At 57.3% G+C, this 26,611-nt stretch overlaps 2 protein-coding genes and 1 long non-coding RNA gene across 9 annotated transcripts; 2 read left to right on the top strand and 1 right to left on the bottom strand.

The window, feature by feature from the left end:
* The first annotated feature begins 51 nt into the window (after nt 1-51).
* Nucleotides 52-4,228, top strand: ATOX1 (antioxidant 1 copper chaperone). Of its 4 annotated transcripts, none has more exons than XM_083798896.1 (5): nt 149-211; nt 1,148-1,223; nt 1,783-1,939; nt 2,613-2,750; nt 4,003-4,228. In XM_083798896.1, exons 2-4 carry the CDS (start codon nt 1,191-1,193, stop codon nt 2,744-2,746), a joined length of 324 nt encoding a protein of 107 aa, XP_083655022.1. In that variant the 5' UTR covers nt 149-211; nt 1,148-1,190; the 3' UTR covers nt 2,747-2,750; nt 4,003-4,228. The 4 variants fall into 4 exon arrangements, with proteins under 4 accessions (XP_083655024.1, XP_083655025.1, XP_083655022.1 ...); XM_083798897.1 differs by having other exon boundaries at nt 2,613-2,765; XM_083798898.1 differs by lacking the exon at nt 1,783-1,939 and having other exon boundaries at nt 52-211.
* Nucleotides 1,149-20,666, bottom strand: LOC310881486. 4 transcript variants are annotated; one of them, XR_014572420.1, is made up of 2 exons: nt 17,960-20,666; nt 1,149-8,733 (listed from the first exon to the last, which is right to left on the bottom strand). It is a non-coding gene; the product is annotated as an uncharacterized lncRNA (long non-coding RNA). The 4 variants fall into 4 exon arrangements; XR_014572421.1 differs by lacking the exon at nt 1,149-8,733 and adding an exon at nt 15,508-16,280; XR_014572422.1 differs by lacking the exon at nt 1,149-8,733 and adding an exon at nt 16,328-16,994.
* Nucleotides 17,387-26,611, top strand: SPARC (secreted protein acidic and cysteine rich). The gene is made up of 10 exons (XM_083798895.1): nt 17,387-17,522; nt 22,778-22,847; nt 23,102-23,152; nt 23,437-23,521; nt 23,953-24,074; nt 24,287-24,407; nt 24,525-24,658; nt 24,898-25,046; nt 25,566-25,714; nt 25,872-26,611. The coding sequence occupies exons 2-10, from the start codon at nt 22,791-22,793 to the stop codon at nt 25,898-25,900; spliced, it is 897 nt and encodes a 298-aa protein (XP_083655021.1). The 5' UTR covers nt 17,387-17,522; nt 22,778-22,790; the 3' UTR covers nt 25,901-26,611.

The raw sequence follows: 26,611 nt of genomic DNA, 5'->3' as shown, positions 1-26,611 counted from the left end.
CAAGCCACCACCCCCGACCCCCAGCACCACCACCGCGCTGCGGGGCCGGGCTCGGTGCGGGGCCGGGCTCGGTGCGGGGCCTGGCTCGGTGCGGGGCCCCGGCGGAGCCTCCCCGGGCTCCAGGGGCGCTGTGCGGGACCGGAGCTCGGCGCCCGGCCTCGGCCCGCCCCTTCCTCCGTGCCGGGAGCCGGGACCGGGCTCCGCCATGCCGGTGGGTGCGGGCCGGGGGCTGCGGGGCCGGGCCGGGGCCGGGGGGAGCCGGGGGGAGCCGGGGAGGCCGCGGCCCCCGGGGCGCCGCGCTGCGACCCCCGCCCCATGGAGCCCCCCCGGGGGGCCGCGGCATGGGCACGGCCTGCTTTAGGGCCCCGCGGAGCGAGCAGCGGGTTTATTAATGGAAATATTAAGGAAATGCTAATTAGCCGTGAGGGGGGTAATGGGGGTGCCCCAGCGCCGTGCCGGGCTGAGAGTTGGAGTCGCAGCGGGTGGGGGGGCGAAGGGCGGTTTTGAGGAAAACGATGTGGAGTGCTGGTAGCGAATAAAAAACTGCCCTGATTTGATTTTTTTAAGGGAAAATTATTTGATTTTTTTTTTTAGAAAGTATGCACGACGAAAGGAAAGTAGGATCCGGGCTGTGCCAAAGGTTGCACGGGACGGCCACGTTTGTGCAGCCCCGTATGTCCCATGAGTAACGCAGGTAGCGCTGCGCCCCAGCGGATCAAAGGGATGAACAAACAGCGCTCATTAACTTCTGGCTTTCTTAATATTTTAGTGAGTTTGTTGTGTCGGGGCCCAGGGACCTTATAGACACCAGGACAGGATGGGCAGGCACCAGACTGCTCCTGGGCTGCCCGGGACGGCTCTAGTGGGGCCACCAGAAGCCCCCAGCGCTGGCAACCTGTGCTGGCCCTGAGGTGGCCCGGCACCCAGCCGGGGGCTGGACCAGGCAGTCTCCGAAGGTCCCTCATGGGTTTTTCTGTGATGGACACCACAGGCAGGAGTACCGAGAGCTCTAGGTTTGTTGAGGAGCCCGCAGTGGGACGCGTGGACCTTTTGGCTGGGGAGGTTTTGAACCCACCTCCCCAAGGCAAAAGGCAAGCGTGGAGGATGGTGGCTGCGTCCCCCTGACCCCTCGTCTGTTCTTTTGCAGAAACACGAGTTCTTCGTGGACATGACCTGCGAGGGCTGCTCCAATGCGGTCACCCGCGTCCTGCACAGGCTGGGAGGTGAGTCGAGCTGCCGGCGCTGCGTGTGTCACCGCCAGCTCGTCACGGCAGTGCCAGCGTCTGGGACTGGACGTCGCTGTCCTGTGGTCCTTCATTTTGCGCAGCAAGCAATGTGGGTAACAGCTGAAAGTGGCTGGGAGGAAACTTCTGCTCCCTGCTCTGCTCTGAGCTGCCGGTTGGTCAGTGTCTGGTTGCTAGCAGGACTTGTCCCTTGGAGAAATGGCATGGGAGGGAGGAGCTGCCAGGCCTGCAGGAGGCCCCAGTCACAGGAGGCTCTGTGAGTCACCAGGGCCTCATCCTGAACCTGCTGGGAGCTGCACTGGTAGACCCCTGCTCGGGTTGCCTGGGCAGAGGGAGGGGAGGTGGATGTCCTGCCAGGCGTTGTTCCCAAGGAGGCCCACGGCGTCTGTGGCGCTTCCCTGGATGTGTCATTGGCGTCCAGGTGCAGAGCAGTCACGGTGAAGAGCTGGCGAGCAGAGCGTTTGGTGGCTGCTTGCACAGCCTGTTTTTTCTACCACCTGGAAAATTATAACCTGTGTCTCCTTTGTGCTGAGGTCAGCAAGAGAGCAGGATCTGGCCTGCACTCACCAGTTGTGAGGACCTGTCATCCTGCTCCCCTGTCCTCACCGAGTGGGAACAACTTGCAGTCACCAAGCTGAAGGCCCTGGGACTTCTTCAGGACCCCGTTACCAGGCTGTGTCGATTCCAGTTCCTCTGTGTGTGGCTGTCAGCACCTCCCTCCTCCCGCTGCTCTTTGACATGCTGGCCAAATTCAGCCTCATGTGATGGAACAGCAGAGCCCTCAAAACCGATACATACTTCCAAGTTTTTTGGCTGGATAGAGACTTTGTAGAGTTGCTTTCACTGGGTTGAGAGTGGCTCATCTTTATTCACCACTGGGATATCCACATGGGAAGGTGTATTTTGCTTCCTCCTACTTACAGCTGATAGCTGGTACTGCCTGTGAGAGAACCTGCCCTGACCATGCCCTAACCCCTGCGCTAACGCCTTCATTAGTGCTCATCCGTGCCCAACCTCGGCCCAGACTGAGCTGCTGGAGGTTACAGTGGTTGGTTTAAACTCCGCTCATTCTGCTTATTGCATGAGTGATTGTTCTGGGCTAAGGTGGAGTGAGCAGATTAAAGCACGCCAGAAGCTGTGGTGCCCATTGCTGATCTGTAAGGCAACCTGGCTTCCTTTGCACCAGTGCTGGCAGGACCCCAGCCTGGTTTTACTGGCTGATGGCAGTATCAGGGTTTGCTGACAGGAGGCACGTGTACGTTTGGCTGACGGCCTTGGGAGCACAACTGCATGGAAGTGAGTTTTGCCCTGCTCTTACACTGTTTGGCTGCTTCTAGCTGTGCAAAATGTTTTTGCCCTTCCTCGTAGGTGTCCAGTTTGATATTGACCTGCCCAACAAGAAGGTGTGCATCGACTCGGAGCACAACGTTGACACCCTATTGGAAACTCTAAAGAAGACTGGAAAGAGCGCATCCTACCTGGGGGAGAAATCCGCACAGTAACCTGGTATGAGGAGGCTAGGTAGATACCAGGTGTATGAAACACTGAAGAGAGATCTGAGCTTGTTCCAGCTCTCCCAGTCAAACAGACTGCTTCCTGGGAAGCACAAAGGAGCAAAGACTTACAGATCCAGCTTCAGGAAACCCCTCATTTTGGAGAAGCAGCTGAACCACATGCAGCCAGTATGATTTCCATTTGGGACCCCTTAGCTGCTCTGCAAAGCCCATGGCAGATCCCAACTGTGGCTGTAGTGTCTGCAGCCAAAGGAGGACTCAGTGGTGTCTGATAATTTGACAGATTTTGACTGATGCTTTTATTAGCTGATCTGATTGCATGGAGAGGTAGAAAAAAGCCTCTGTGCCATTTCCAGGTGAACCTGGAGTTTGCCAGAACATATCATGCTCAAAAACAAATCCCAAAGACGTTTGTGAGCTGAGCAGAGAGTAAACAAAAATACCAGGGAGACAACTTGATTGTTGCAGCCTGTGGATTCTCCTAGAGCCCCAGCACAATGCTGACGTGCACCAAACTCTCTCCTTACTGTGAAATGGTTTTGCAGACAGGATTTAATTTCAGGGGAAAAGAGTGAAGTAGGAGGAGAGGGTTGCCCACTCACTGCACATACTGTTCTTAAACGTCCAAGATTATTATGCAGGATCTCTTAAGAGCTTGTTTCTGTCAGTGGAGCTTTCTAATCCAATAGCATTGTTTTAAAATGGTCTAGTTTGATCATCACAAATACCCAGCACGGATGCACTGAAATCAGTTCATGCTGATTTAATTCCCAATAATTAAATTAGAGTAGAGATTTAAACCAGCAGGAATTAAACTGATAGAAGAAAAAGTTGAACTAAGAGTAATATCTGTATGCAGCGTATCTGCATTGTTTGGTAAACTGATTTAACAGATTTAATCTGCAATTTGTATCAAATGAGCGAGCTTGCAACACTTCTAAGAAGTTTTTTTTAAAATCCTAGTTTTAATCAAATAACATTGCTGTTTAAAACAGAGAGAGAAACCAACTCTTAATCGATTAGTACCTCAAATAGTTTTCAGCTCACAGTCAGTATGGACTGCAAGAGAAGTTTCCAGCTTGCAGGGACCCGTGGGCTCTGTCTGAAACGTCTATGAGCATTAACTGTTGCCATTTCCTTTGACTTGTGACCGGCAGAGGGCATCTTTGTATAACTTTGTCTGGTCTGTGCCTTTTTTTTCCCTCCCCTTCCTTTTATTTATTTATTTAATTTATTTATTGCAGGAATTCAAGCAGGACTTCAGCAAAACGATGGCTTAACTGTTTGCATATCTCCAGCTTGCTCCATCATTTGACCTTTCCCAGCCCTGCCAGATGTCAGGAAGCAGAGTGCTGGCAGGAGGAGACAGCTGCATTTGGGGTTTTAAAAATGGACAAATCTAGAGAAGGAGGTTATGTGCTGTTTCTAGTCCCACAGTAAATCAAGGTGCTGCTTCTATCTTTCAGCATATGTCCGTGTGTCTTGTGTGTCTTTGTGCTGCTTTAAGTGGTTTTCAGTGTAAGTGGTTTTCAGTAAAAAGATGGCTCTTAGGGCTGGGAAACGAGCCACTACATGCAAGGCAGGTCTCTGAGGAAATTGCACCTATCTTTAGAAGCTGACTGCAACCTCTGCCTGAGGGACACGTCTCAGGAAAACTGAGCTGAATGCTGCTTGGATTCGGGGAATTTGTGACTTGGCAGATGTTTGTTTCCATTACAGAACAGACAAATTCTCAATTTGGGATGCACTGCTGGGAAGAAGGGGCTTTTGCAGAGTGGGTGCTGTAGGTGAGGGATAACCAGGTGTTTTTTGGGGCTAGAGGAGGCCACCAGGCAGACAGAAATCACTGGTCCTCAGCAGCATGGTTCAGCAGATGGGCCAACCACGTTGCAGGTAGGAGCAGAGAACACACGCTCAGCACTAGTACTGTGCTTTTTAGGTGAATACATAACCACAGGAATGTGAGGAGCCGTTCTGGATCCTGGGCTCATCTCAACACACCTGGATCGGTCCCTTCACCTTCTTGCCCCATTCCCTGCCCACTTTCAACCAAACAGGCAATAGCCTCAGGGGGCTCTGATGCTGGGAAGGATCCCCAAGTGCTGCGTGCACCCACAGGCCCAGGAGGAGAACGCCTGTGCTGATGAGAAATGCAGAAGTGGTAGAGGAAGGGGAAGGATGTGGGACTCACTCCAATATCTCTTACTTCTTGTCCCACTGACCAATCTATGCTGGTGTTTAGCCCAGCTTCCATCCATTTAATTCAGGTTTCTCATCCCAGTGAAAGGATGGCTTGTGTCCTCTGTCTCTGATTTCACCTGGGGGATGTCTCCCACGTCTACCAGTCCCATGTGGCTTCTCCTGCAGAAAGGAAAACCAACTAAAGTAGGAAGGAAGTGGTTGCTTTATATTTAGGAGATATCTCACACTTACACATTGAGGTTACTTTTGACATAATTGCAACTTTTTCTTTTCCCTAGAGAGTTTTAGTACTTGAAAGTCATATTTACCATTAATGTAAAGCACAATTAACTGTTGTAGATGCACTTGCAGGGGCTGGAGACACTTCAGGGAACATGTTGCAGACTCTTGTTATTACTTCTTAATATAAGGGAAGCTAAATGATAGAAGTTTAACATCACTGCATTATTTTCTTGTATTAAAATCTCCCAGTGGCAGGAAGCTTCCAGAGCCAAGGCCTGGAGCCGTGACCTGTTCCTGCTCTGTGCCCTCCACAAGTGCATGACACCTCCAGGGTCCCGGAACGGAGCTGTCCTGCACTAATCCCTTTCCCTAGCTCCCCCCTTGCTGGCCTGAGCTGGTGTTTTTCCCAATGTTAGTTATAATTCACTGCTCTCAGCTTCCTCCCAGGCAGTTGCCCAGTGGCTCAGCTCCGGTGGCAGCGGGCTGTTCGGCACGGGGCTCAGCGGCACGCTGCGGCACAGCTGGCCGTGCCAGAGCCAGCAGTCCTGGCGGTGCTTGCTCTTCACCGAACTGGCAGGACTGACGGCCAGCGTTGTGCCCACCGAGGAGTAACACCCAGTCTGGCTTGCTGCAAACCAGGCTGCTCGTCCTTGATGTCTGGGCTGCAGCTTTCACTGTCCACGCTGCCCCGGCTCTTTTGTTCCCCTCTCCCCACTGCTGACCTGGCTGTTTTGGTTAACGCGTGCTTATCTCGGAGCCAGCCGAGCAGAGGTTTTTGCCCAGCACCAGCTGGGAGGCTCATCCAGATTCCTGAAGCTGCAGCCTCCCTGGCCTTCCCCAGCCATACGGCACGGATTTGGGGCTGGACTTGCAGCTCTTACCCGCTGCAAAAAGGATGAGGCAGCTTTGGGGGGAAATCAGCTGTGCTGGCAAACCGTGGTGACCCCGAGCTGGCTGCAGATAGCAGTGGGGATGCTCATCAGCTGGAGGGGCTTCACAACGCCTGCCTGGGGCTGGTCTCCTCCCAGAGTGGTGATGTCCAGGCTTTTCCCCTCCTGCTCCCTGCCCTGGGCCTTGAGAAATGTCTCTAACTGTCCCTTGCAGCAGGCAATCGTTAGGCTAAGCTGCTGCACTCTGCCTTGCCATTAGTTCTTAATGACAAACCTGTGTCATTACAGCCCCTGTCATTTCCCTGCACATGGCTGTGCAGCATGGCAGGAGCATGCAGGCCTTGCAGGGTTTGTGGGCTTTCATACCTGATGGCTCGTGGCGTTTGGTGTCCCTGCGTGTCCTGTTCCTCGCTCAGCGCCCCAGAGCGGAGGGGACAGAGGGGTGACGAGGCTGCACAGCCACCTCTCTGGTGGCTGCTGATGGGAGCGAGCATCAACCTTGCAGGCTTATCAGGGAACAGGGCGTTTCGGCCAGGCCGGGCAGTCTGCAGAACGCTCTCTTTCTGCCTGCCTTCCGTTCCTCGGGATGAGATAAGGAGGGAAGATGGCCTGCTGGCACCCTGCCTTCAGGCCAGCGAGTGCAGGAGGCTCCTGAGGCAGCGGCTCTGCAGGAGCACGGGGTGCGTCCCAAAAGGCCACAGGCATGCAGCCGGGGACACGTAATGACACCCTGTGCCAGTCCTTGCTTCCGTGTTTGGGCTGCTTGCAGCACAATGTCTTTGCTCTGCTCCTACCCAGCCTCAAGGTCTTTGAATCCTTCCTTCATCAAGCAGGCCTGAAATTGTCCCCAGGCTGCATGCCATGGAGAGGGAGACCCCCAAGGAGCCCGCACAGATAGTGTGATCGCAATCATAATGTGAGCCACGGGAAACGAGGCTCGATACACCCAACGCTGAGGCTACAGGGCTGTGTTCAAGCAAGGAAAAGCTCAGCTTTTAATGCAAAAACGAAAAGGACGGCCCTTGGAGCTTTCCTGCACCACAGGCACGGTGACAGTGCGGGGCTGTGGGTGGCCAGCAGGGGAGGGACGTGTTGGCAGGACGAGCGGCCGCGAGGTGCAGAGGGGCTGCGGGGGCAGCTCCGGCCACAGCCCGGTGGGGACCGGGCGAAGCCGGTGGGATGGCCTTCAACAGCTCTGTTGTTTTCCCTGCCTCCGAATCGTCTTTGCTCTCCCCCTCGCTGGGGTGTTGCCAGCAGAAGGCGTTTGCTTTTCTCCCCCGCCGCGTTGGGCTCGCAGTGTGGCCATTCTCCTGGTGCTGCTGTGCTTCTGGGAGTCGTTTTTCACCCCGTGTCGCCTTCCCCGCCTTTTTAACCCCAAATCTGATTTCAGTGGAAACATCTACAGCCTCCAAACCCAGTGCTTTATCCACAGAAGAAAAAGCCGTCCTGGTTATCCGTGAGCTGCCTTAAGCACCACTGGCTTTTCGGCACTTTCTAATTAGCAGCCGGCTGGCAGGGTACGATTTTAGCCCGAGGAGTGGTTGGGCTCAGCTGAACCACCCAGTAAATGAGAGAATTTCCAAAATAGCACTGTGAGCTGCAGAAAGCGGGCAAGGGACAGGAGATCCCCTTTGGTGCCTGCAAATGGTGATCCCTTGATGGCCTGGAAGAAAAATCCCAAAAGATAGGGGTTTTTCTAGGCTTATTCTGCCTTTAAGTGCATGCTTGGCGAAACAATCCATGCTGGCTTCCACCTTCCCTGTTCCCAGCCACTGCCAACCACATACGGTGAACCAGGCAGGCAGCGTGGTCCCTCGGAAGGACCCAAGCTCACAAACTGGCTGGAAAAAACCTTCTCTGCCTCTCTGCGCTAGCCCAAGGAGATGGCTCTTTTTGGCAAGGTCTGCAAGGAGCCGACCTTCCCGGCCGTGAGGCCACAGCCGGGCTGAGGCTGCTCCGTACCGGGTGACGGGCTGAGCTGTGCCGACACTTCACGGATGTTCAGAGCAACCCCAAAGGCCCCCGCTGCTCCCCACTCCCTCGCTGGTACACACAGCTGCCCTCTGCGACCGTCACGGGCACCTTTCCACTGTGCACTTTCCAAACCAGCAAAACACACCGAGCCCTGACAGACACCCCCGCGCCCCGCCGAGACTGTGTCAGCACGAGTAGAAACAAAACAAATAAAAAACAACCTTAATTAGGGACTTCAAGAGCAGGAAGCGTGCACGTGTGCTCGCCAGAGCACAAATATTTTCTTTCGGTGCTGCTTTCTCAAAGGGCTCGGCAAGGCGACGGAGGCTTCTTCCCCGCTGCTCACGCCTTGGCTTCAGCCTCCCGCAGCATATACTGGAGCCATTCAGCCACTTGGCCAAAAGCAGATGAGGAGGGAGGGAAAACAAAGTCAAACGAGCGGGAGAAAGGCGGCTTTTGTGCTGCTTGTGTTTGCAAAAAGCCAGCCCGAGCCCCCTTTAGGACTGAGGTATCATTTATGGGCCTCCGGGAGCTGTTTCGCAGCCCCGCAGCCGCTGCAGGTGGTGGCACTTTGGGGTGTACGATGGGGGGATGTGGGGCACGATGCGAGGTCCTGGCTGCTCTGGGGACAGCAGGTTTGCTCTGTGACCGTTCTGCTCCATCCATGGTGGAGCCATCCCAGGAGACCTGGAAGGAGAAGGGGAACCGGTCTGTGTCAGGCAGGAGCCTGCAGCCTGGCCCTTCCCAGTATTGTCCCCCTGCTCCTCATGCCCGCTCCTGAGCCCCTCCTGGAGGGCTGCTGGGTGCCAGTGGCTGCCTTGGAGTTTCTCTCCACTGGTCCAGGCCAGATGAAATTCACTGGGGCGGGCACGGCCAGAGGAGAGATGCTGCAGCCTCTCGGCTTCCCGCAGAAGCCAGATCCCAGCGCTATGGGGTCCCCAGGGCAGGGCTCAGCCCTCAGCCCCTCTGAGACCGGCCCACCCATTTTTAGCAGATGGATGAGAAAATACCAAACCAACAAACGCAGATCATCGCCTCGTGAACAAAAGGAGACGCCTGAACGCGGCAGGAATCCAGTGCCCGAATGTGCTCGGCTGAGCCAAATGCCCCCCTCCGGAGCTGCTGCTTGGCCGTGGGCAGAGCCTGGCCCCCAAAACCCGGAGTCAGCACGGTGCACAATGCCCAGCAAGCACAACAGGGCTGCCGGCTTAATCTCTTGTGTGCAGCTTAAAATAAATAAATACATAAATGACCACGCAGCTTTTGTCAGCCTGATCCCTCCGACTGCACCAGAAGCCTGTGGGGGCCTGGGCGCTGCCTCGGGGGCACCTGGGGGGTGCCTGGGGCATTGCAGGGAGCAGAGCCAGGGGCTCTGAAAGGCACCAGCCCACTGCCAGCACTCCCCTGCAAGGAAAAGCCAGGTTTTCCAAGGGATGCTGTGGCCCTGGAGGTGATGTTGTTGGAGCTTGGGGGCTCTCTATAACGGAGAACACCCTGATAGCACTGTTTGCATTTATATTTCCTTTTTTTTTAATTTTTTAATTTCCCCTCTTCCCCTGACCGGTGCTAAATGCCGGTGCCCTCCCAGGAGCAGCCAGCAAAGCAGGCGGCTCGGTGGGAACCGTCCAATTTCCAGGGCAACCGGGAGAGGACTGAGTCCAGCGCTGTCCTCGGCTCACAGTGCCGCTGTTATTTCTCCACGGTTTCCTCTCCATTTGCTTTCTTAATTCAGCCTTTCCTTTGCCAGGGGAGAAGCCAAGAAAGCAGCGGTGTGGCACATCCAGAGGCCTTCCCCGTGGGCTTTACAACTGCTGGGGGATTTTTAGCTTTCCAGTTTCAAGAGCAGCCCTCCAGGCTTGCCCTGCCCTGAGGTTAAAATATGTCAAAGCACGGTCAAAACAAGAGCAGAGGAAGCCAAGAGGGCAGCTCTGACCCCTTACAGCTCTGCACTGAGCTGCTGGCTGCTCACCAAAGGCACACATGAAGACAGGACGATGTTCCCCGGGTAGGGGTCACCACCCTCTGCCACTAACACCGGCCACCCATGGCCACCTCCACCACGAGCCTGCTGGGGACAGCAGGACTCACAGTTATTGTGCTCAAAGACCAGAAAGGGGGCAAATTCCCACCACACCCAGTGCCCCCCATCTCAGCCGAGTGTCTCCGATCCCCTCCTGCCATCCCTTCCCTTCCCTCCTTCCTGGTAAATCAAGGCCATGGCTCCTCCGGACGAGACCTCAGCCTGGGTTGTGGGTGCTCAGCTGTCCTCCAGGCAGCCCAGCAGGGAGCCAGAGCTAGCAAGAGGCCAGCAGAGCTTCCCTGCGGGCCACCGAGAGCACCACTGATCCTGGGACAGGGGCTGGAAGAGCCACGTCCAGGCACAGGCAGCTGGGCACAACCCAGCACCGCTCATCGCCCCAGAAAACAATAGGCAGCCCAACCCAACCCAGAGCAGGAGGGCTTTAAATTCACCCCCAGAGGGGGAATAAAGCAAAAAGCCTCCGGTTGTTATCTCCAGATTTCCAATCCCAGCAGGAGAGTTGCCGATTGCTGCCAGAGAAGCAAATTTGCTTGTGGCTATGGATGGAAACGAGAGGCAGAAGTTCCCTGCTGAGCTGTGGTCCCCAGCAGGGCAGGGCTCAGCCCCACAGCGTGTGGGGCAGCTGGGGAGGGGGCGGCCGTGCCCCACGGAGCGATGCCGACCCCACAGAGCTGGTGCTGGCTCCCCAGCACAGCTGGGACCGAGCTGCGGAGGCAGCTCCGGGGGGAGCCGTCGGAGCCGGGAAGGAAATCTCTGTCCCCAGGAGTCCTTCCCTTCCTTTCCTCCACGCACAGCTGCAAGGAGGGATGTGGGGAGGTGTCCCTTCCCATGCGGGCTCTTCACCCACGCTTTCCAGCCAGAAGCAGCACAGCCTATCTCCATAATGCACCGCCCGTCGTTACAGAGCACCATGTGCCTCCCGGTTCATGGCTGGGCACCTCCAGAGGGGGACAATTCCTCCACCATCCCGGTTGGCGAGGAAGCCATTTCCCTAATTTCCCAGTTTCCGCTTTTTCCTCGCAAGTGAGCAACAGATTTTTTGGGATCTCCATGCCATTAAAAATCTTCCCCGTTAACCCCATTAATAAATGCCAGGTGAGCTCTCCCCCCGGGGTGGCACGGGCAGGTTGGCACAGGAGGGAGGACACAGCGGGCACCTTTGTGCAAGTCTGAAATTAAGGAGCTGGGGGGTTGACATCAGCAATGCTCTTTTTCTTTTTTTTTTTTTCTTTTTTTTTTTTTTTCCATAAATGAGAAGATTAAAAGGGAGTTCTCCAAATCTAATGCTTTCATGTTTTTTTCAGCTGTGCTTCTGGCCCCCCATCTCCTCAAACAGCTGCTGAGACAGACGGACACGGGGCATGCGGCGCAGGGAAACGCTGCTAATTTTAGTAGAAGGCCCCAAGAGAGGGACCGAGCCCTGGGCCAGGCAGAGGATGGAAAGTCACAGCGCTTGCTCAGGGCCCCGCACGACCTTGCTATTTCGGGGCTGACCACATCCCACCTTGCCCAAGCCCACAGGCATGGAGCAGCCCCAGGCCCTCGCGCAGCTCCCCTGCTCCTGCCAAGCCCTGGCCAAGGCGGTGGTGGTTCTCCAAGGGAAGTAAACATGTTTCAGGGCTGAACTGAGATCCTTAGAGCTCATCACACAGGAGAAATGACCGAGGAGGTATTTTCTGCGTATGTCCTCACATGCAGAACAGAGCATCCTGCTGTGTTTTCATCCAGCTTAAGGGGTTGTGTCCTCTCTGGTTTCTTTTACTTTCCGATCAGTGAAATCCAGACAAATAACTCCACGCAGATGACGGAAAAGATTCCTCCAGCAACTGGTCCTTGCAAGGGGCAGAATATTTTTGCATGGCCATAGAGGTCTGAATTGCTCATGGCAGGGAGATTTTAAGGGACCTGAGCTCCTCAGGGTGGTCAGGGGAGTTCACAGGGGCTCAGAAACGCTCTTGCAGACAATGTGGAGGGAGCCAGCAAGCAGAGGTGATGCAGTGGTTGGCACTTTCGCTGTTGGTTTTGGCCTGGGGAGGCTGCGAGCCCCTGCTCCATGGCCGCAGTGACGGGGCAGGGCTGGCGGCGCTCCTGCTGCTGCTCCTCCTTGCTGCCTCGCTGCGTGCGCTGTGCCCAGCTCAGCCATTCCCAGGACTGCCACGGCTTCTGTGTCCAAATCCCAGGAGTCATCGTGGGCTAAAAGCCTGGAGAGACGGCTACCATCTTGTCCTGCTCCAAAGCATTTCCTACCGTCTCCCCTGCATCGTCTTTGCCTACTCCGGAGCCGACCTGTGCCTGGATTTTCCTCTGTACGGGACCATCCCAAATGCGTTCTGCCAAAATCAACCCCGTTTTGTCTCCTCCTGTGAGGGACACCCTGTTTTCGGAGCTTCCTGCACCTGGTGCCTGCCTCGTTCGCCTGGGACGCCTCAAGCCGGGGCTTGTTCTGCAGCAAGCTCTGCTCAAGCAGAAAGAAATGTCAGAGCAAAAGTCAGAAAACTGCAGCAAGGAGGGTTAATAGAAGGACAATAAAGCCTCAATCTTCAGCCTCCATGGGGAATTGTTAAACTTTATGGACTTTCATTTAACAAGCAGCCCAGCTTCCCCTTCATCAGCGTGCCTTGCCCTCCCCCAAAACTATTTTTCCCTGCTCCTCTTTGCCTCCCGCAGTGCAAAGCCCGGAGCAAAACTGGCCATCACTTCAAGCCTGTGCCCTCAAATGAGAACCCAGATTTCCTAAGACAACCTCTCACTCATGACCCGAAAAAGCAGAGGCAGCTGGCCCCGGAGACCCGCCTGCCTGAACCTTGTCCTTTGCCTTTCTGGTCTTTTCCTTGCTGGTGGTTATTGCCACTGCTTCCCTGGCACTTGGTTGTCCCGGGGCAGGCAAGGCTTCAGCTGGGCACTGCCCCCAGGGCAGCTTTTAGGAGAGCCAGGCTGTGTTTATCCTTGTGAAGGAGCTGCCACTGCAGCCCGGGAGCTTCCCTCTGTGTGTCCCAAGGGCTCGAAGGTGGATTCCTGTTTATTTCCTCAAGTAGCTCTATTCATAGCCTTCAAACGCTGCCAAGCCGCATCTGTCAGGACCGAGAGGACTCAAAAGTGCATCTTAGGTAAACACCGGAGCCAAGGTGGGACTGCCCAGCTTTAACAGTGCTTGCTGCCCTTCTCCCCCAGAAGCCTTATCGCATTCTCTGCACGTCACAGGCACATCTCCATCGCAAGGTCCCGAGCAAAGGAGAAGCTGGGCTGAGACACCAGCCTGCAATTCCGGCACACAACAGGAAGAAATGCACAACAGCCCCCTGCGGCAAGGGAGAAGTCCTTCTAGGGGAGGCAAGGAGGCCCTTTGGATAGTGGGGATCTTGGCCATTCCTGTGCTCAGCGCAGGAGTTCAATGAGCAAGGTGGGGGACAGCTCTCCCTTGGCACGGGAAGACCCTTCCACCGGAGGCTGTGGCTGTGAGAGCCTGCAGACAGCACGGAAAGATCGAGGTGTCCCGCGGCGTCCCAGCTCCCAGGCCGTGACTCACCGCGGAGCCACGCACAGCTGGGCTTCTCCCCCTGCCTGCAGGCCTCTGGCTGACAGCTGATAATCCGCAGCGCCACGCACCCCTCCTTCCCCGTCTGCTTCCAACAGAGCCAGAGCCCTGCCCTCCTGCGTCGCCCCTCCGCGGAGCTCAGGCTCTCTGGGACTGGGCACTGGGAGAGACCCCGGTGGGTGCTGCCTGCTCCCCCTGGGCCAGGTGTCGGTGCTGTCCCTGAGCCCACAGGGACAGTCCCAGCCCACAAGGGAGCAACCCATGCTCCACGCAGGACAAAGCCGGCCACCTCGCCACCTTCCCGGGGCAGTTTGGCTTCGCCCTGCCCGGCTTCCAGCCCTGAACGGCGGCCACACACCAGCTTTAGTGCACGTTAAGAGAGCACGCTCTTTCTCCCTCTGATCTCCTTCTGGAAAAAAAAAAAAACAGGAACCCTCCTGTGGGACCTGCTGACATGCCTCTGCCTTTTCTTTTTCGCCCACCCCACTCCCCTTTCTCTGAGCTGGCTGCCAGTCCCCAGCCGTGTCCCCTCCCCGTGCCACCGCGGTGTGCCAGGAGCTCGGCCGCACACCCCTCCATGACCACTCAGTAAATGACATTCCCACAGCGGTTCCAGGGCATCCTGTTTATTTATATGCACCTTGGGTTCATTGTTTTGCTGTAGGGTTCATTGGCAATTAATGCAGGAACGTCCTCCTCTCCAAAAACACTCCCGAGAGAATCCTTCCCAGGGCAGAGAGAAGGAAAGGCTCCTTGCAGCGACCGATCTGTGAGTGGGAGACAGCAGGGCTATTATTCCCCACTTGCATTACCTCCACCAAGCTGCTCTCTCACATTTTTCTCCTTCTCTTAGAGTAAAATTGTTCCCCTTTTGGGGAGCCCCCGGGTTTTCTTCAATGTGTGAGCCCGGGTCTGCCCAACTGGGCTTAAAGCAGGATGAAGTTGGATTTTGCACTGGGGTTAGCTCGAGTTCAAACCTCAGCCTGCAAACCTCTTGGCCTCGCTGCAAACTGAGCTCAAGCCCTGGGGGTCTGGCCCTGTTTGCTGTCTCCAAAGACAGATTTTGGGTGGGCAGCGAGTGGCAGGGACCTGGGCGCAGCAGTGTCTGACACACCTGAGCTGGACCATGGGGTGGGAGCGTGCTGCAAAGCCCTGCCAGTGCTGCGAGGGGTCTTGGGGCTGGGGAGACCCCCTTGGACCATCACCTGCCCAGTTCCTGAGCTTCAGAGAGCAAAAGATGCCCCCCTAGCATGTGTGAGGTCCGTATTTTCCCCTGGCACACTGACATCCAGATCTCCTCTTTGACAGCCCCGCTAAGCCTTGTGAGCATGGAGAGGGCTTTCCAGGACTCTTTTATTGCGAGCTCTCCGTCATTTCTGGAGCTGCTTAAAGCCTCTGAAATTAAAGAGCGGGCCAGCCACTGCAGCCCTTGCTTCCCCCTCCCCGCACTCCCCCTCCAGCCCTCAGTGACACCGCAGAGCCTGCCAGCAGCACGTCCCCATGCGGGAGCTGCCCCCTGGGTGCGATGTGTCTGGGGGCCCCTTCCCCTTCCAGGCACCGCCAGCGGGCAGGGGGACACCAGGACCCCCCACACCAGCACTGGGACATCTCCAGATGTGACTGCACCCCTGCGGCAGGCTGCTTGCCGCTCTCACCCAAAAACAGGCTTTAAGCCGCCACGTATGTAAAGAAATCCCTGTTGTAATTATCCTCCTGGCACTGCCGTTTGTCTGAGCTATTAGGAGAGGGCTTAGCTTTGGGCTGCAGCTCAGAGCACTGAGCAATTGCCACGTTGTCAGTTAGAAAAGACGTGGTTTCTTTTCTCTTGCTTTTTTTTTTCCTCCCTAAAATTTTTTCCAGATGTCTCTTTTTTCCCCCCCCCCCCCCCCCTTCGCAGAAACAGCTGTACAATTTCAATGCGAGCCGTGACTAATCCAGCACAGAGAGCATTCACCTCCTCGGGGTGTGGATCCAGCACATGGAACTGGGGCTGTGGGGGGATGTGTGGCCTCTGGAGCCAAACAGGACCTACAAAAGTGGTGCTGAGCTATGCTGGGGAGCTGTGGACACTTGGAGCGGGACGAGAAAACGCTCCACAAGTGGTTCTCAGCGCATGGACGCGAGGTGTTAGGCAGCATCGCCACGCTGTCCTCAGCATGCACCAAGACGGTCGTACTGGGACCTTTTGGGATGGCTCTGTGGGGACAGGAACATCCACACAGCACTTGGGGAAGGTTTTTGGGTGGCGTGCAGCCAGGTGAAGCAGGCTGCTCGTGTCCTTCCCTGCCGGCCTCCTGGGCAGCCCGACTGCAGATACCCGCTGCCTCTCTGGGAAGTGGCGATGGTGACACGGTCCCTCCACTCTCTCCTTCTTTCCCCTCCCCTTTTCCATTTGATTTTGTTTATTTTTTGTTTCTATTTGGCCGTACGGATGTTTATGCTTACATCTGCTTCTTTCGCATGCAGCAGAAGTGCCGTGAGGCCAGAGGAGGGGCGTGCTGAAGGAGCGTTGTAAGTCATGGAGTCACAGGCATCCTACGGAGCAAGGAGCCAGCACGGCCCGGCAGGTCGTGGCGGGCCAGCTCCTCGGCTGGCATCCAAATCAGCAGCACCATCGGTGGGAAGAGTTAGGCACCAGGTCTGTGTCTCAGTCCTTCTCTAAGGTAGCGCGTAATCACGAGGAACGGACCCAGGCAGCCGAGACAAAACGTGATATTGCGTTTTATTGTGGGTGTCCTTCACCCGGCTGGTGCCCAGACTACTTGTCCCTAAGTCACTGTCCTTCCAGCCACCCCTGGAGAGCTCTCTCACCTCCCCTGGCTGTGTGACACGGCCGGAGGGTCACCCCGGCTCGCCACGGACGGGTGGCAGGTCACCAACCCACCCGGGGGGGTCCCCGATTCCAGCAATTTGACGGCCTTGCTTTTTGGCTGCTGCTTTTGATTTTGGGGGCTCATCCTGAGCACAAAGGGGAGCAGATGGGAAAAGCCACCTCCAGCTGGCTTTTGCTGCTTGGCTGCCTCTGGCCGGGCGGCTGCTCCAGCCGGGTTATAGTCTGCAAGGTCAAAATGCGAGGTGATATCTGCGGGGACCGGGGGGTTCAACCAGCACAGTTCCAGGACACGGGTTTTGCTCAGTCGGCCCAGGCCGCTCAGATCTGCTGGACGATAACCACGGCAGAGACCAGAGTGCTGAGGAGCTTTTCTCCAAGCCAAGCACTTCCCTGCCCACCGGGAGCTATTTCAGACGTCATCCCTCTCCGCACTCTGGAAAACGGGGATCATTCTTTCCTCTCCCTTCCTGCAAGGCAGTCCCAGAGGGCAGCAGCGTTAGGAGAGAGGAGCAAAGGCTTCCCCCTTCCTCTGCGTCCTCCTGAGGATGGAAAACACCAGCTCAGGGACCAAAGTGTACCAAAACGACAGCATTTAACGGTCTAATTGCAGTAGGCCGTGGTGCTAGGAGCTGCACAAACCGACGAGGGACGTGGTTTTCCTCCCTGCCCTCTGGTGCCAGAGCCAGACACCCAACAAGATCACTGCAGCAGTGGAGGCAGCGACAGGGGGGGGGTCCCGGTCCCTACAAGACCCCTTTGATGGCAGCCCCGCTTGATTCCTCTGGTCTGCCCTCGGCACCAGGGCCATGTCCCTGCCTGTATTTCGGGCTCAGAGCCGGGAGGCGGGTGGGGACAGCCCACCGGGGAGAGAGGGAGAGGAAGAGACTGATTTGGAAAGATAGCGAGGAGGAGGAGGAGGAGGAGGAGGAGGAGGAGGAGGAGGAGGAGAGGCAGCAGGAAACCCAGCCCACACTTTGCCTTCCTGCTGCCTCCTTCTAAAACCCGCAGATTCCTCCAGCCCTCCCCAGCGCCTGAAGTTTCCTCAGCCCTGCTGCCAGGACTGCGAGGTATGGCCGGAGCCCTTCTCGGTCTCCTTCGTGCTGCTGCAGCTCCTGCTTGTGGGGATCCTCGCGGGGACCCCAGCCCTGCGGCCCTCCGACCCCAGCGAGCGCCCGCTGCTCGCCCCGTGCCTCCCACCCCGCGCGGAGCCTTCGGGGACCCTTCCTGCCTCCTTCTCTCGCTCCGCTTTGCAGCTTCCCAGCTCCTAACCTGTTACTCTATTTCACCGCCAGATTGCCAGCTTTAACGCTTTGGGGTCACCTGGCCGTAAAGCTTCAATTGTTCGCCCTTCTCCCTTTTTTCCCTCTGGGTTTTGGGTTGTTTCCTTAGGGAGATGCGCTAGACCGAGGTCCAGGCGCATCCTGCACGGCAAACCAGATCTGGTTACAAACCCGTCCCCACCGTGCACAGCCTGGGGTGTGCTGGCAGGTGACGTTTTACTCACCAGAATACCTAGGGGAAGAACAAAAGGGTTGTCAGCTTTATCTCAGCGCAGCCGCTCTCATTTCTCCTGCGAAAAGAGGAAAAAAAAAAGACACTCGGCTTTTTGTTCCAAGCAGACCGAACCCATTTCAGGTCCCGCTCCCAGTTTGTTGAACTCCAGCTGATAGCTGGTGGAGAGAGAGACAGGAGAGGAGGAACAAAGCTTTTTTTTTTTGCCTTTTTTTTTTAAAAAAAAAAAGTGTGATAACATGGGATCAGTCGGACATGGCTGCAGAGCCAGGCAGAGGAGCCATGGGCTCTCTTCCTTTAAAGGCAGCAGCTGGCTTTGCTGTGTGACGTGCTGGCAGCCTAGCCCTGCTCTTTGTGTCCCCCCCTGTAAGAAATCTCCACTCTTCTGTCCGGCCGAGGGAAGGAAACCTCGCAGGCTGGGGGCTCGGCTCCTACCGAGGCAACACTGTCACATCGGAGGGAAATCGGGGGCACCGGGAAGGTCGCCAGGACTCCGGGTACTCGATCACTGCCACCATGAAAGAGCCCAAAAATTCTTCTTCCCCACCCCAGGGACAAAAATAAATCGCAGAGGTTTGGGAGGGTGGGCCAGGGAAGTTTTTCAGTGGGAATAAAAGGCTGTTGCGCCCCGCGCAGCTGTTATAGCCAGGCTATTGTCTGCCACATAGGCAGGAGCAGGGGTGCGGGTGTTGACGGGAGGGGGAAGAGCAGAAATAAACTTTTCAAACTTTTTGCAAGCCCCTCCTTCCCCTCTGCCCTTCCATGACGCAGCCCCGGAGGAATGTCGGCTCCCATGGAAACCCTTTCTGGGTCCTCTGCTCGGATGGATGTCGGGGCTGTTATCGCTGGAGCGGCTGTGGCAGGGCGAGTCCTGGGAATGCTTTGAAGATGGTTTGCATTTTTGCAGCGTATTTAGCGGAAGAGTTTTTTTTTCTTTTGCTCTCCGCTTTGTGGAGCTGTGCCTCGGTGGGAGATCAGCTTTCGGTCTGCCCCGGGAGCCAGAGGGACCCGCTTGCACCTGGCACACGAGCATCCCGGCTCCTTTTGGCACTGCCCCGCGGCCAGTGGGAACAAAAGCAGCAGCACAGGCAGGGCAGCAAAACGCGTTATAATTTCCCCTTCCGACTGCGGTCTGCAGGGGCTCCCCGTGCTTGCAGCCCCCGGCTCATCCATGCGCTCCTGGTACTGACTGCACCGCTTCCCATTCTGGGTGCAGTTCGCAGCCTGGGCAAACCGGGACAGCTTCGAGCCAGCGCACAGCTCCACTGGTACGAGGGCTCTTACCACTTTATTTATTTAGTTAGTTCTGTAAAGACCTGGCGTATGTGTAAGTGCCATCACAGCGGCTCCAGTCACTCTTTGCCAGGTCCACGGGGTAACAGGGTGCAGATATCTCCAGTGACTGCACAGAAATATGTGGTGGGCAGAATTTGTCTGGTGTGCAAGTGTGTGCATGAGCTGAGGGGAATTTCTCTCCCAGCCAAACCCACCTCGGCTCCGTGACCCCAAACACCCCATGTGAGCGCAGGGGGACCCTGCAGGTGGCAGGGACAGCGGTGGCGCCTGCCCAGCCCTTGCTGGCTGTCCCAGTCCCCTGGGCCCTCACACAGGCTGCAGTGCCATGCAGGCAGGGGCCTGCGGGGAGCTTTCTGGGTTCTGGCGCACACAGCTCATCTTTCAGACCAGATTTCCAGCCGAAATCTGTTGGCGAGGTAAAGCTCAGAGGGTCCTGCTTGCACAGCGAGCCCAGGGCTGGATGGCGGGCTCACAGCCCTCGCCTTGTGTCCCTGTGGTGGCCACACTTTGTCACCACCCTGACAGCGAGACACGGGAGGGGTTTTTGCCCCGCCGTTGCCCACTTCTGACCATGGTGGGAGGCCGGGCAGCGGCGGGGGCCGCCGGGATTGTCCTGTGCCTCGCAGCAGCCTCGGGGAGGAGCTGGCAGAGGGGCCAGGCAGAGGCTCCTCCCCACGCTAACGTGGCATCCGTGGGGCTTATGCAACCCTGGCCAGGGCCAGTGCCACATGGGCCACGCTGCTCCGTCCAAGGAGCCTCCTCCAGAGGCTGCGCTGCCCGGCCCTTGCCCTCCTCCACCCGCCAAGGCACCCAGGCTGGGCTGGAGGAGACAAAAGGGACCATGGAGAGGCATTAATAAGAGCCACTAGGCCGTGTTTACACAGCGAGTGGGAGCTGAAGTCCCCACTTAGGATGCAAGTGGGGTCAAGTGTTGTCCGGGCTGTGGGGTCAGCTCACTGCCGTGTGTGCCCCGGGCAGGGAGCTTCGCCCACCAGCACCCAGGGCACATCTGGCGAGCCGGTGGCAGCCTTTAAGCGCTGAGGGGGCTCCTCTCAATTTTAGCTGGAGTTTGGTTTGGGTGCAGCGAGACCTCCCCCTGCACCCCCTCAGTAGCCCGGCCAGAGCTGGACTATTGCTCCACAGCTGCTGCAAACAGCTTCAAGCTCATCGTGGTGGCAGCTCCCAGGGAGCAGCCCAGCTCCTCTGCCAACACCCCAGCCGTGTTAGCCCTTGTGTGCCGCTGACAGCCCCGTGTGCCTCCTGCCCGGCATGTTCAGCAGCCCTCTCTGTGCCCATGGTGTGCAGGTCTCCAGTGTCTTAGAAAGCACTGGCTCCTGCTGGTACCTGTTGGCAGGCAGCATCCTCTTGGACGGCAGGACCATGGCTAGGAGGGAGTCCTGCAGCAGCCAGGTCTGCTGACCCCTGCTCTGTGTGCTGGGGCAACGCTGCGTGCAGGGCTCCTGAGCTGTCAGTTCAGGAATTTTGGCCACCGGACATTCAGGAAAGACTGTGTCCTTGCAAAGCAGCCAGGGTCTCACAGACACTGCAATGTCCTCTGCGCACAGCCTCCGAATCCAGGAGGATGTTGTTTTTCAAATAAACTTATTTTCCTATCTCTGGCATGAGACAGCGCTGCAGGCGTGTTTGCTCAGACTCTTTCATGCTCCTTCGCCCTCCAAACACAACACCGGCAGCTCCAACTGTCTGCTGGCTCCTGGCAAGCATGGCATTCTCTGAGCCCGGCTCACTGCATGCAGACTTGGAAACTTAGGTATTTTGGGGCCTGGGGAAATTATCTGAGAGGGCCTTGGTCTGGGGTTGGATTCTCCTTAATGCCACCTCCCATGTGCCCATGCCCTGCCCTCTGCTCCCAGCTGGGCTCTGCCGTGTTTCTGCCCACCGAGCACCACCGAACCTCAGAACAACTTCCAAGGCAAACAAGCCCCTTGGGAGAAGCCCAGGAGAAACCTTTACAAGCCAGGGGATGGCAGCGAAGGAGGAAATGGCCAGATTCAGTACTTTTCCACCTCCCCTCCCTGCCCCCAGAAAGCCACCTCACCAGAAGGGAAGAGCCAGCGATCCCAGTGCAGCTCCTGGCAAACGCCAGGAGGCTCTCAGCAGCTGCCAGAGCCGATAAAGGCGATGGGATGGGATAGCACATACCGAGTGGGAGCAAACAGGCTCTGTCCCCCGTCCCCACACTCCCCATATCCCCCCCCAGCAGTCGTCCCCACCAGCCCTGTGCTCCCAGCTCCCTGACATCCCAGGGTGAGCCGGGTCTGGGTGATGCTGCGAGGCTGGAAGGAGGATTTCAGCCTCTGCCTGGCTGAACACAGCTAATCTAGGTACTGTGTGTCCCAGCGGGGCAGCATTGTCACGTTTTATATCCAGAGGCCATCCCGCACGGGGAGGAGGCAAAAGGGTGCTTGGAGCACCTTGCCCAGCGCCATCTGTCGCAGCAAAGCCACCCGCCCTCCCGTCCTTGTCCCCGCAGGTGGAGAGGAGGAGGACGAGCGGAAGGGAGCAGGGGGAGCCTTGGCAGGAGGACAGACCTCCTCCGGGGGGAGTTTCGCTCTCCCGGCAGGCGGAAGGGAGAAGGCGTCCCGCTCCCCTGGCTGGCAGGGATGCCGCCGGCATATTAAGCACCCAGCTGAGCTCCTCGCTGTCCTGGCACAGAAAGGCTCCATCCTGCCAAACAGGAACCGGGGCTGGGGGGGCACACACATGGGGTGGTTTCACCAGTTGCAGCTCTCCTCCTGGCTCGCATCGCAGCCTGGGGTAGCTGGGCTGCTCGCTCGTCCTGCACCATCCCTGAAACAGCCCAGGTCTGGAGGGTGCAAAGTCCTCCTCCTCCCCTTGGAGCTTGTCGCCCAGCAGGATACGATCCTGAGGTGTCCTGGTGCCCTCCAAGCCAATTTGGGGACCCTCAGGTCTGAGCAGGAAAGGGAGAAAGTGTATTAGAAACCCCCACATCTGGGGATGCTGGAGATGGAAGCCTGGTTCCTGCCACCCCTACAGACGTGTGTCCATGTGAGAAGCACATTTTAAGGGATTTAATTCTCAAGCTGACAGTCTCACTGTCCGTCTGTCCCCTTTTTCCTTTTTCCACTTCCATTTTTCCTCCGAGTAGCAAATAAAATGGTGGAGTTTCATTGCCTGTACCCGGGACTTGTATCAGGGGCTTTTAACATGACTCTTTTTTTTTTTGGCCAAAACAGCTCATGTGAAGGGAAGGGGAACTGCCATTTTGACTGCAATTTTCCTAATGCATCCTGGAAAGCAACGGAGATCTCTCCCCCACCTTCCCATGTTGCAAAATCAAAAGAATTTGCCTTGGAAACTGCATTTGGCTTAAGGTTTTGGCTAGAAATGCCATCATGTGGGGCTGCAGTGCTGACCAGACAAGGCAGGAAACGGAGAAAACCTTCTCTGCGTGTCTGACTGCCGGTCGTGAGCTCAGCCCGGAGCTGAGTGACCTCCTTCCTCATCCCTCCTCTTCCTCTCCTTTATTCAGGGTTTGCTGAAAGATGAGAGCCTGGATTTTCTTCCTTCTCTGCCTGGCAGGCAAAGCCCTGGCAGCTCCGGTAAGTAGGGGAGCCAGCAGAGCCTCTCTGCTGCACGGGACGTATCCAACGCCCGATGGATCTGTCGGGGAATTTCTTTTCCAATGAATAAAACCAGGAGCCCACACGGGAAGCAAAAAGTGGCTTCTCCTTTTTGCATGGTCCCCATGGGATGGGGAAGTGGGGGAGAGGAAACCCGAGGGTGGCCCTGGGATGTCACCCCAGTGGGACCGTCGTCCCCATGGGCACCATCTCACGGTCCTTTTCCCCCGCAGCAGGAGGCCCTGCCCGATGAGACGGAGGTCATCGAGGACCCCACCACAGAGGTAGGTGGCCCTGCTCCTCCTCAGCACCCACTCCTCGTGGCACCCACCGCCCTGGGGAGAGCAAAGGGCCCGGAAACCTCCCATTCTGGTGCTCTGGGAAGCCCCCGTGGTGGCAACCAGCAGTGCTTCTTGGGTTTCTTCCTCCAAATACCAGTGGCTCTCTGGAAGAAGCTCTCCCATCAGCTCTTCCAAAGCATTCCCAAGGCTCGGGGGAGCAGCAGCAGTGGGGGGCTGCCTGGGCTGAGCTCTGCGCACGCCGCCACACGCACTGTCCTCTTTTGCAGGAGCCTGTGGGGGCAAACCCCGTCCAGGTGGAGGTGGGGGAGTTTGAGGAACCCACAGAGGATGTAGAGGAGATCGTCGCAGAGAGTAAGCCGCTTTTCCCCTGCCCTGCACCTTTTGCCCTCTGGAAGTGGGGGAATTTCCTTCCTTCTGTGGGTGGGGGACCTTTAGGCACCCCTAACAGTGAGGGGCTCCTTTGGGAAGGGTGCAGCACGAGCACAGCGACATCTGAGATGCACGTTTAAAAGCCAGGCAGGTACAGGACTTCTTCCAGTACTCGATTCTCCGTAGCACAGAAAAACTATTGCAATGCATGGCTACAGAAAGGAGCCCAGGAATAGTCCGAGGGCTGATGTGGGCTCCTGGACATCCTCACATATTCCCCGTGCAGGGAGGGATGCTCGGCGCAGCCCCTGTGCTGTCTCTGCCTCCCTCTGTGCTGCGAGCCCCGGGGTGAGGCCAGCTCACGGGAGGTGGGGACGGGGCAGCCCCTGACCTTGCCCCCTGCCCTCTCCCAGACCCCTGCCAGAACCACCACTGCAAGCACGGCAAGGTGTGCGAGGTGGACGACAACAACTCGCCCATGTGCGTGTGCCAGGACCCCTCCAGCTGCCCGGCCACCTCTGGAGTCTTCGAGAAGGTGAGGGCGGAGGCTGGGTGATGGGGAGGGACCCTTCTGGGACACCGCTGGCTCCAGAGCTGGGCAGAGCCAGGGCGGCAGGTCCTCACCTGGCCTCTGCTGGTGGTGACCAAGGAGATGTTTTCTGCCCTGGGGAACAAGTTGAACTCCTCTTTTGGGGGCACTGCCGGGGCTCACGTGCCCCTCACACGGCACCTCGCCGTCCCACGCAGGTCTGCGGCACCGACAACAAGACCTACGACTCCTCCTGCCATTTCTTTGCCACCAAGTGCACCCTGGAGGGAACCAAGAAGGGACACAAGCTGCACCTGGACTACATCGGGCCTTGCAAATGTAAGTGGGGCCGTTCCCTTCGGGGCGCACGGCTCCCCTTGCCCGCGGGCCGAGGGAGAGCAGAGGTTTAGGCGGGGTGGCAGGATGCTGGTGCTGAGCGCGGTGCGTGGCTTCCAGTCATCCCCGCCTGCCTGGACACGGAGCTGACCGAGTTCCCCCTGCGCATGCGGGACTGGCTGAAGAACGTGCTGATCACCCTGTACGAGCGCGACGAGGACAACAACCTGCTGACCGAGAAGCAGAAGCTCAAGGTGAGGGCTTGGGGCAGGAGCCCAGCAGCTCCTGGGCATGTCCACGTGCACCAAGACTCCTGCACGGAGACTTTCTGGCTCCCAAACGCCAAACCCAGCCCCGGGTCCTTCAGGCTCCCTCCGTGCTCCGGGGGAGCTCTCGCTTGCAGCCCTGCAGAGCGGACCTGCAGGCACCCCATGCGAAGCCCCCTGGGGTCCCTTTGCGCCCCCCTGCCCCTGACACGGCCCTCCCACGGCAGGTGAAGAAGATCCACGAGAATGAGAAGCGCCTGGAGGCCGGCGACCACACCGTGGAGCTGCTGGCCCGCGACTTCGAGAAGAACTACAACATGTACATCTTCCCCGTGCACTGGCAGTTCGGGCAGCTGGACCAGCACCCCATTGACGGGTGAGCATCGGCGGGGCAGGACGGGGCCCCACCAGGTCCCCTTCCCGCCCAGGTGGCACAACCAGGGTGGTTTGGGGGCAGCAGGAGTCCAGGAGATGGGAGGCGAGCTCCTGTGCAGAAAGAGGGGCGTCCCCCAGCCCCAGCTGCTCCCATCGCCCTTGGATGCAGTTTGCGTCTTCTCAGATTTACCGTCAGATGAGAGTTCCCTAAAATATCTTCATCCCAAGGCCCCGGGGATAACTGCAACAGCTGAAACAGCAGCTGCTGGCTTAGAGCTGGGCGTGGGTACGGGGATGACTGGGCACGCAGCCCCTCGGGGAGGGGGCAGCCGGCAAGGACCCCCAGCCCCTGGTTATTTCGTGATTAGCGCAGCCTGATGCAAGGGCAGACACCCATCCTTAACCTCCACTACGCCCACTGGTGGATACTGGGAGGGATACTGGGATACTGGTGGGATACTGGGAGAGCAGCCCAAGCCAGGGGGAGAGCTGGGGCGCTGACCCTGGGTGGCCCCGGCAGGTACCTGTCCCACACCGAGCTGGCCCCGCTGCGCGCCCCCCTCATCCCCATGGAGCACTGCACCACCCGCTTCTTCGAGGCCTGCGACCTGGACAACGACAAGTACATCGCCCTGGAGGAGTGGGCCAGCTGCTTCGGCATTAAGGAGCGTGAGTATCTGCCCGCTCGGGCAGGGGACACCCCAAAATTTCCCCCCGGGGATGCAGCAATGGTCCTGGGTTGGGGGGGGGAGCAGGGGAGGGGGATGCGGGAGTGACCCCGGCAGCATCCATCCCCTAACCACGTCTCTCTCTTTTCCTTCCGCAGAGGACATAGACAAGGATCTTGTGATCTAAACCCCCAGCTTCCTCCTCCGCTGCCAACTTTGTCTCGTTTTAACCTTCCCACTTCCTTCGGTTTTTGAACCGCTTTCGTTTTGTTTCGTTTTCCACGGGAACAAGGTGCTAATATAGATCTAAACGTATGTAGTATCGGTGCTAAGAGAAGTAACAGCCCTTCATAGCCTAACCCGTTACCACTAGATTACCCACCTGGCTCTTTCCACATGCTCTCACCAGCCCTTTCTCTCCCCGACGTGCCTTTACGATTGACCGACCCTGTTCCTGGATGAAATACCCACTCTGTATCCGCCCTCGGACCGACTCCTGTTATCTCCTGACTAATGGCACGTTCTCGGACACGCGGCACGGACACAAAGGTCTCAGCTGATTCACTGCCCGAGCCTCAGAGCACACAGGAGGCAGAGCCAGGGGATGTAGGCAGAGGGGGCTGTCGGGGCGGGTGATGTAGTGGTCACCCAGCTCGTGGTAGGGGGGATGGAGAGGGGTGAGGAAGGCATAGAAAGGCAGGATTTTGTTCTGAGTTGTTTTTTTTAAAATTGTTCCCAGGGCTTGAATTTAACAATCATTGGGCACCAAAAAAAAAAAAAAGGGCTAATCCAAGAAACAAACAGGAAAATGCACAAAAAAAAAAATAAAAAAGTCATCCCATCCTGTAAAATCCCCTCAAGAAATAAAGGTTTGAAAGTGCTACGTGCTTTACCATTA

Source organism: Anser anser, assembly GCF_964211835.1.
Source record: "Anser anser genome assembly, chromosome: 14".
Lineage (NCBI taxonomy): Eukaryota > Metazoa > Chordata > Aves > Anseriformes > Anatidae > Anser > Anser anser.
This window is presented reverse-complemented; position numbering and strand designations above follow the sequence as displayed.

Excerpts from the sequence above, each read along its gene's own strand:
- ATOX1 (XM_083798896.1), top strand. The coding sequence starts at position 1,191 with ATGCGGTCACCCGCGTCCTGCACAGGCTGGGAG. Across the intron at positions 1,224-1,782 it reads CGTCCTGCACAGGCTGGGAG|CAAGAGAGCAGGATCTGGCC; the intron begins GTGAGTCGAGCT and ends TGCTGAGGTCAG. Across the intron at positions 1,940-2,612 it reads GTGTCGATTCCAGTTCCTCT|GTGTCCAGTTTGATATTGAC; the intron begins GTGTGTGGCTGT and ends CCTTCCTCGTAG.
- SPARC (XM_083798895.1), top strand. The coding sequence starts at position 22,791 with ATGAGAGCCTGGATTTTCTTCCTTCTCTGCCTGGCAGGCAAAGCCCTG. Across the intron at positions 22,848-23,101 it reads GCAAAGCCCTGGCAGCTCCG|CAGGAGGCCCTGCCCGATGA; the intron begins GTAAGTAGGGGA and ends TTTCCCCCGCAG. Across the intron at positions 25,047-25,565 it reads GACCAGCACCCCATTGACGG|GTACCTGTCCCACACCGAGC; the intron begins GTGAGCATCGGC and ends TGGCCCCGGCAG.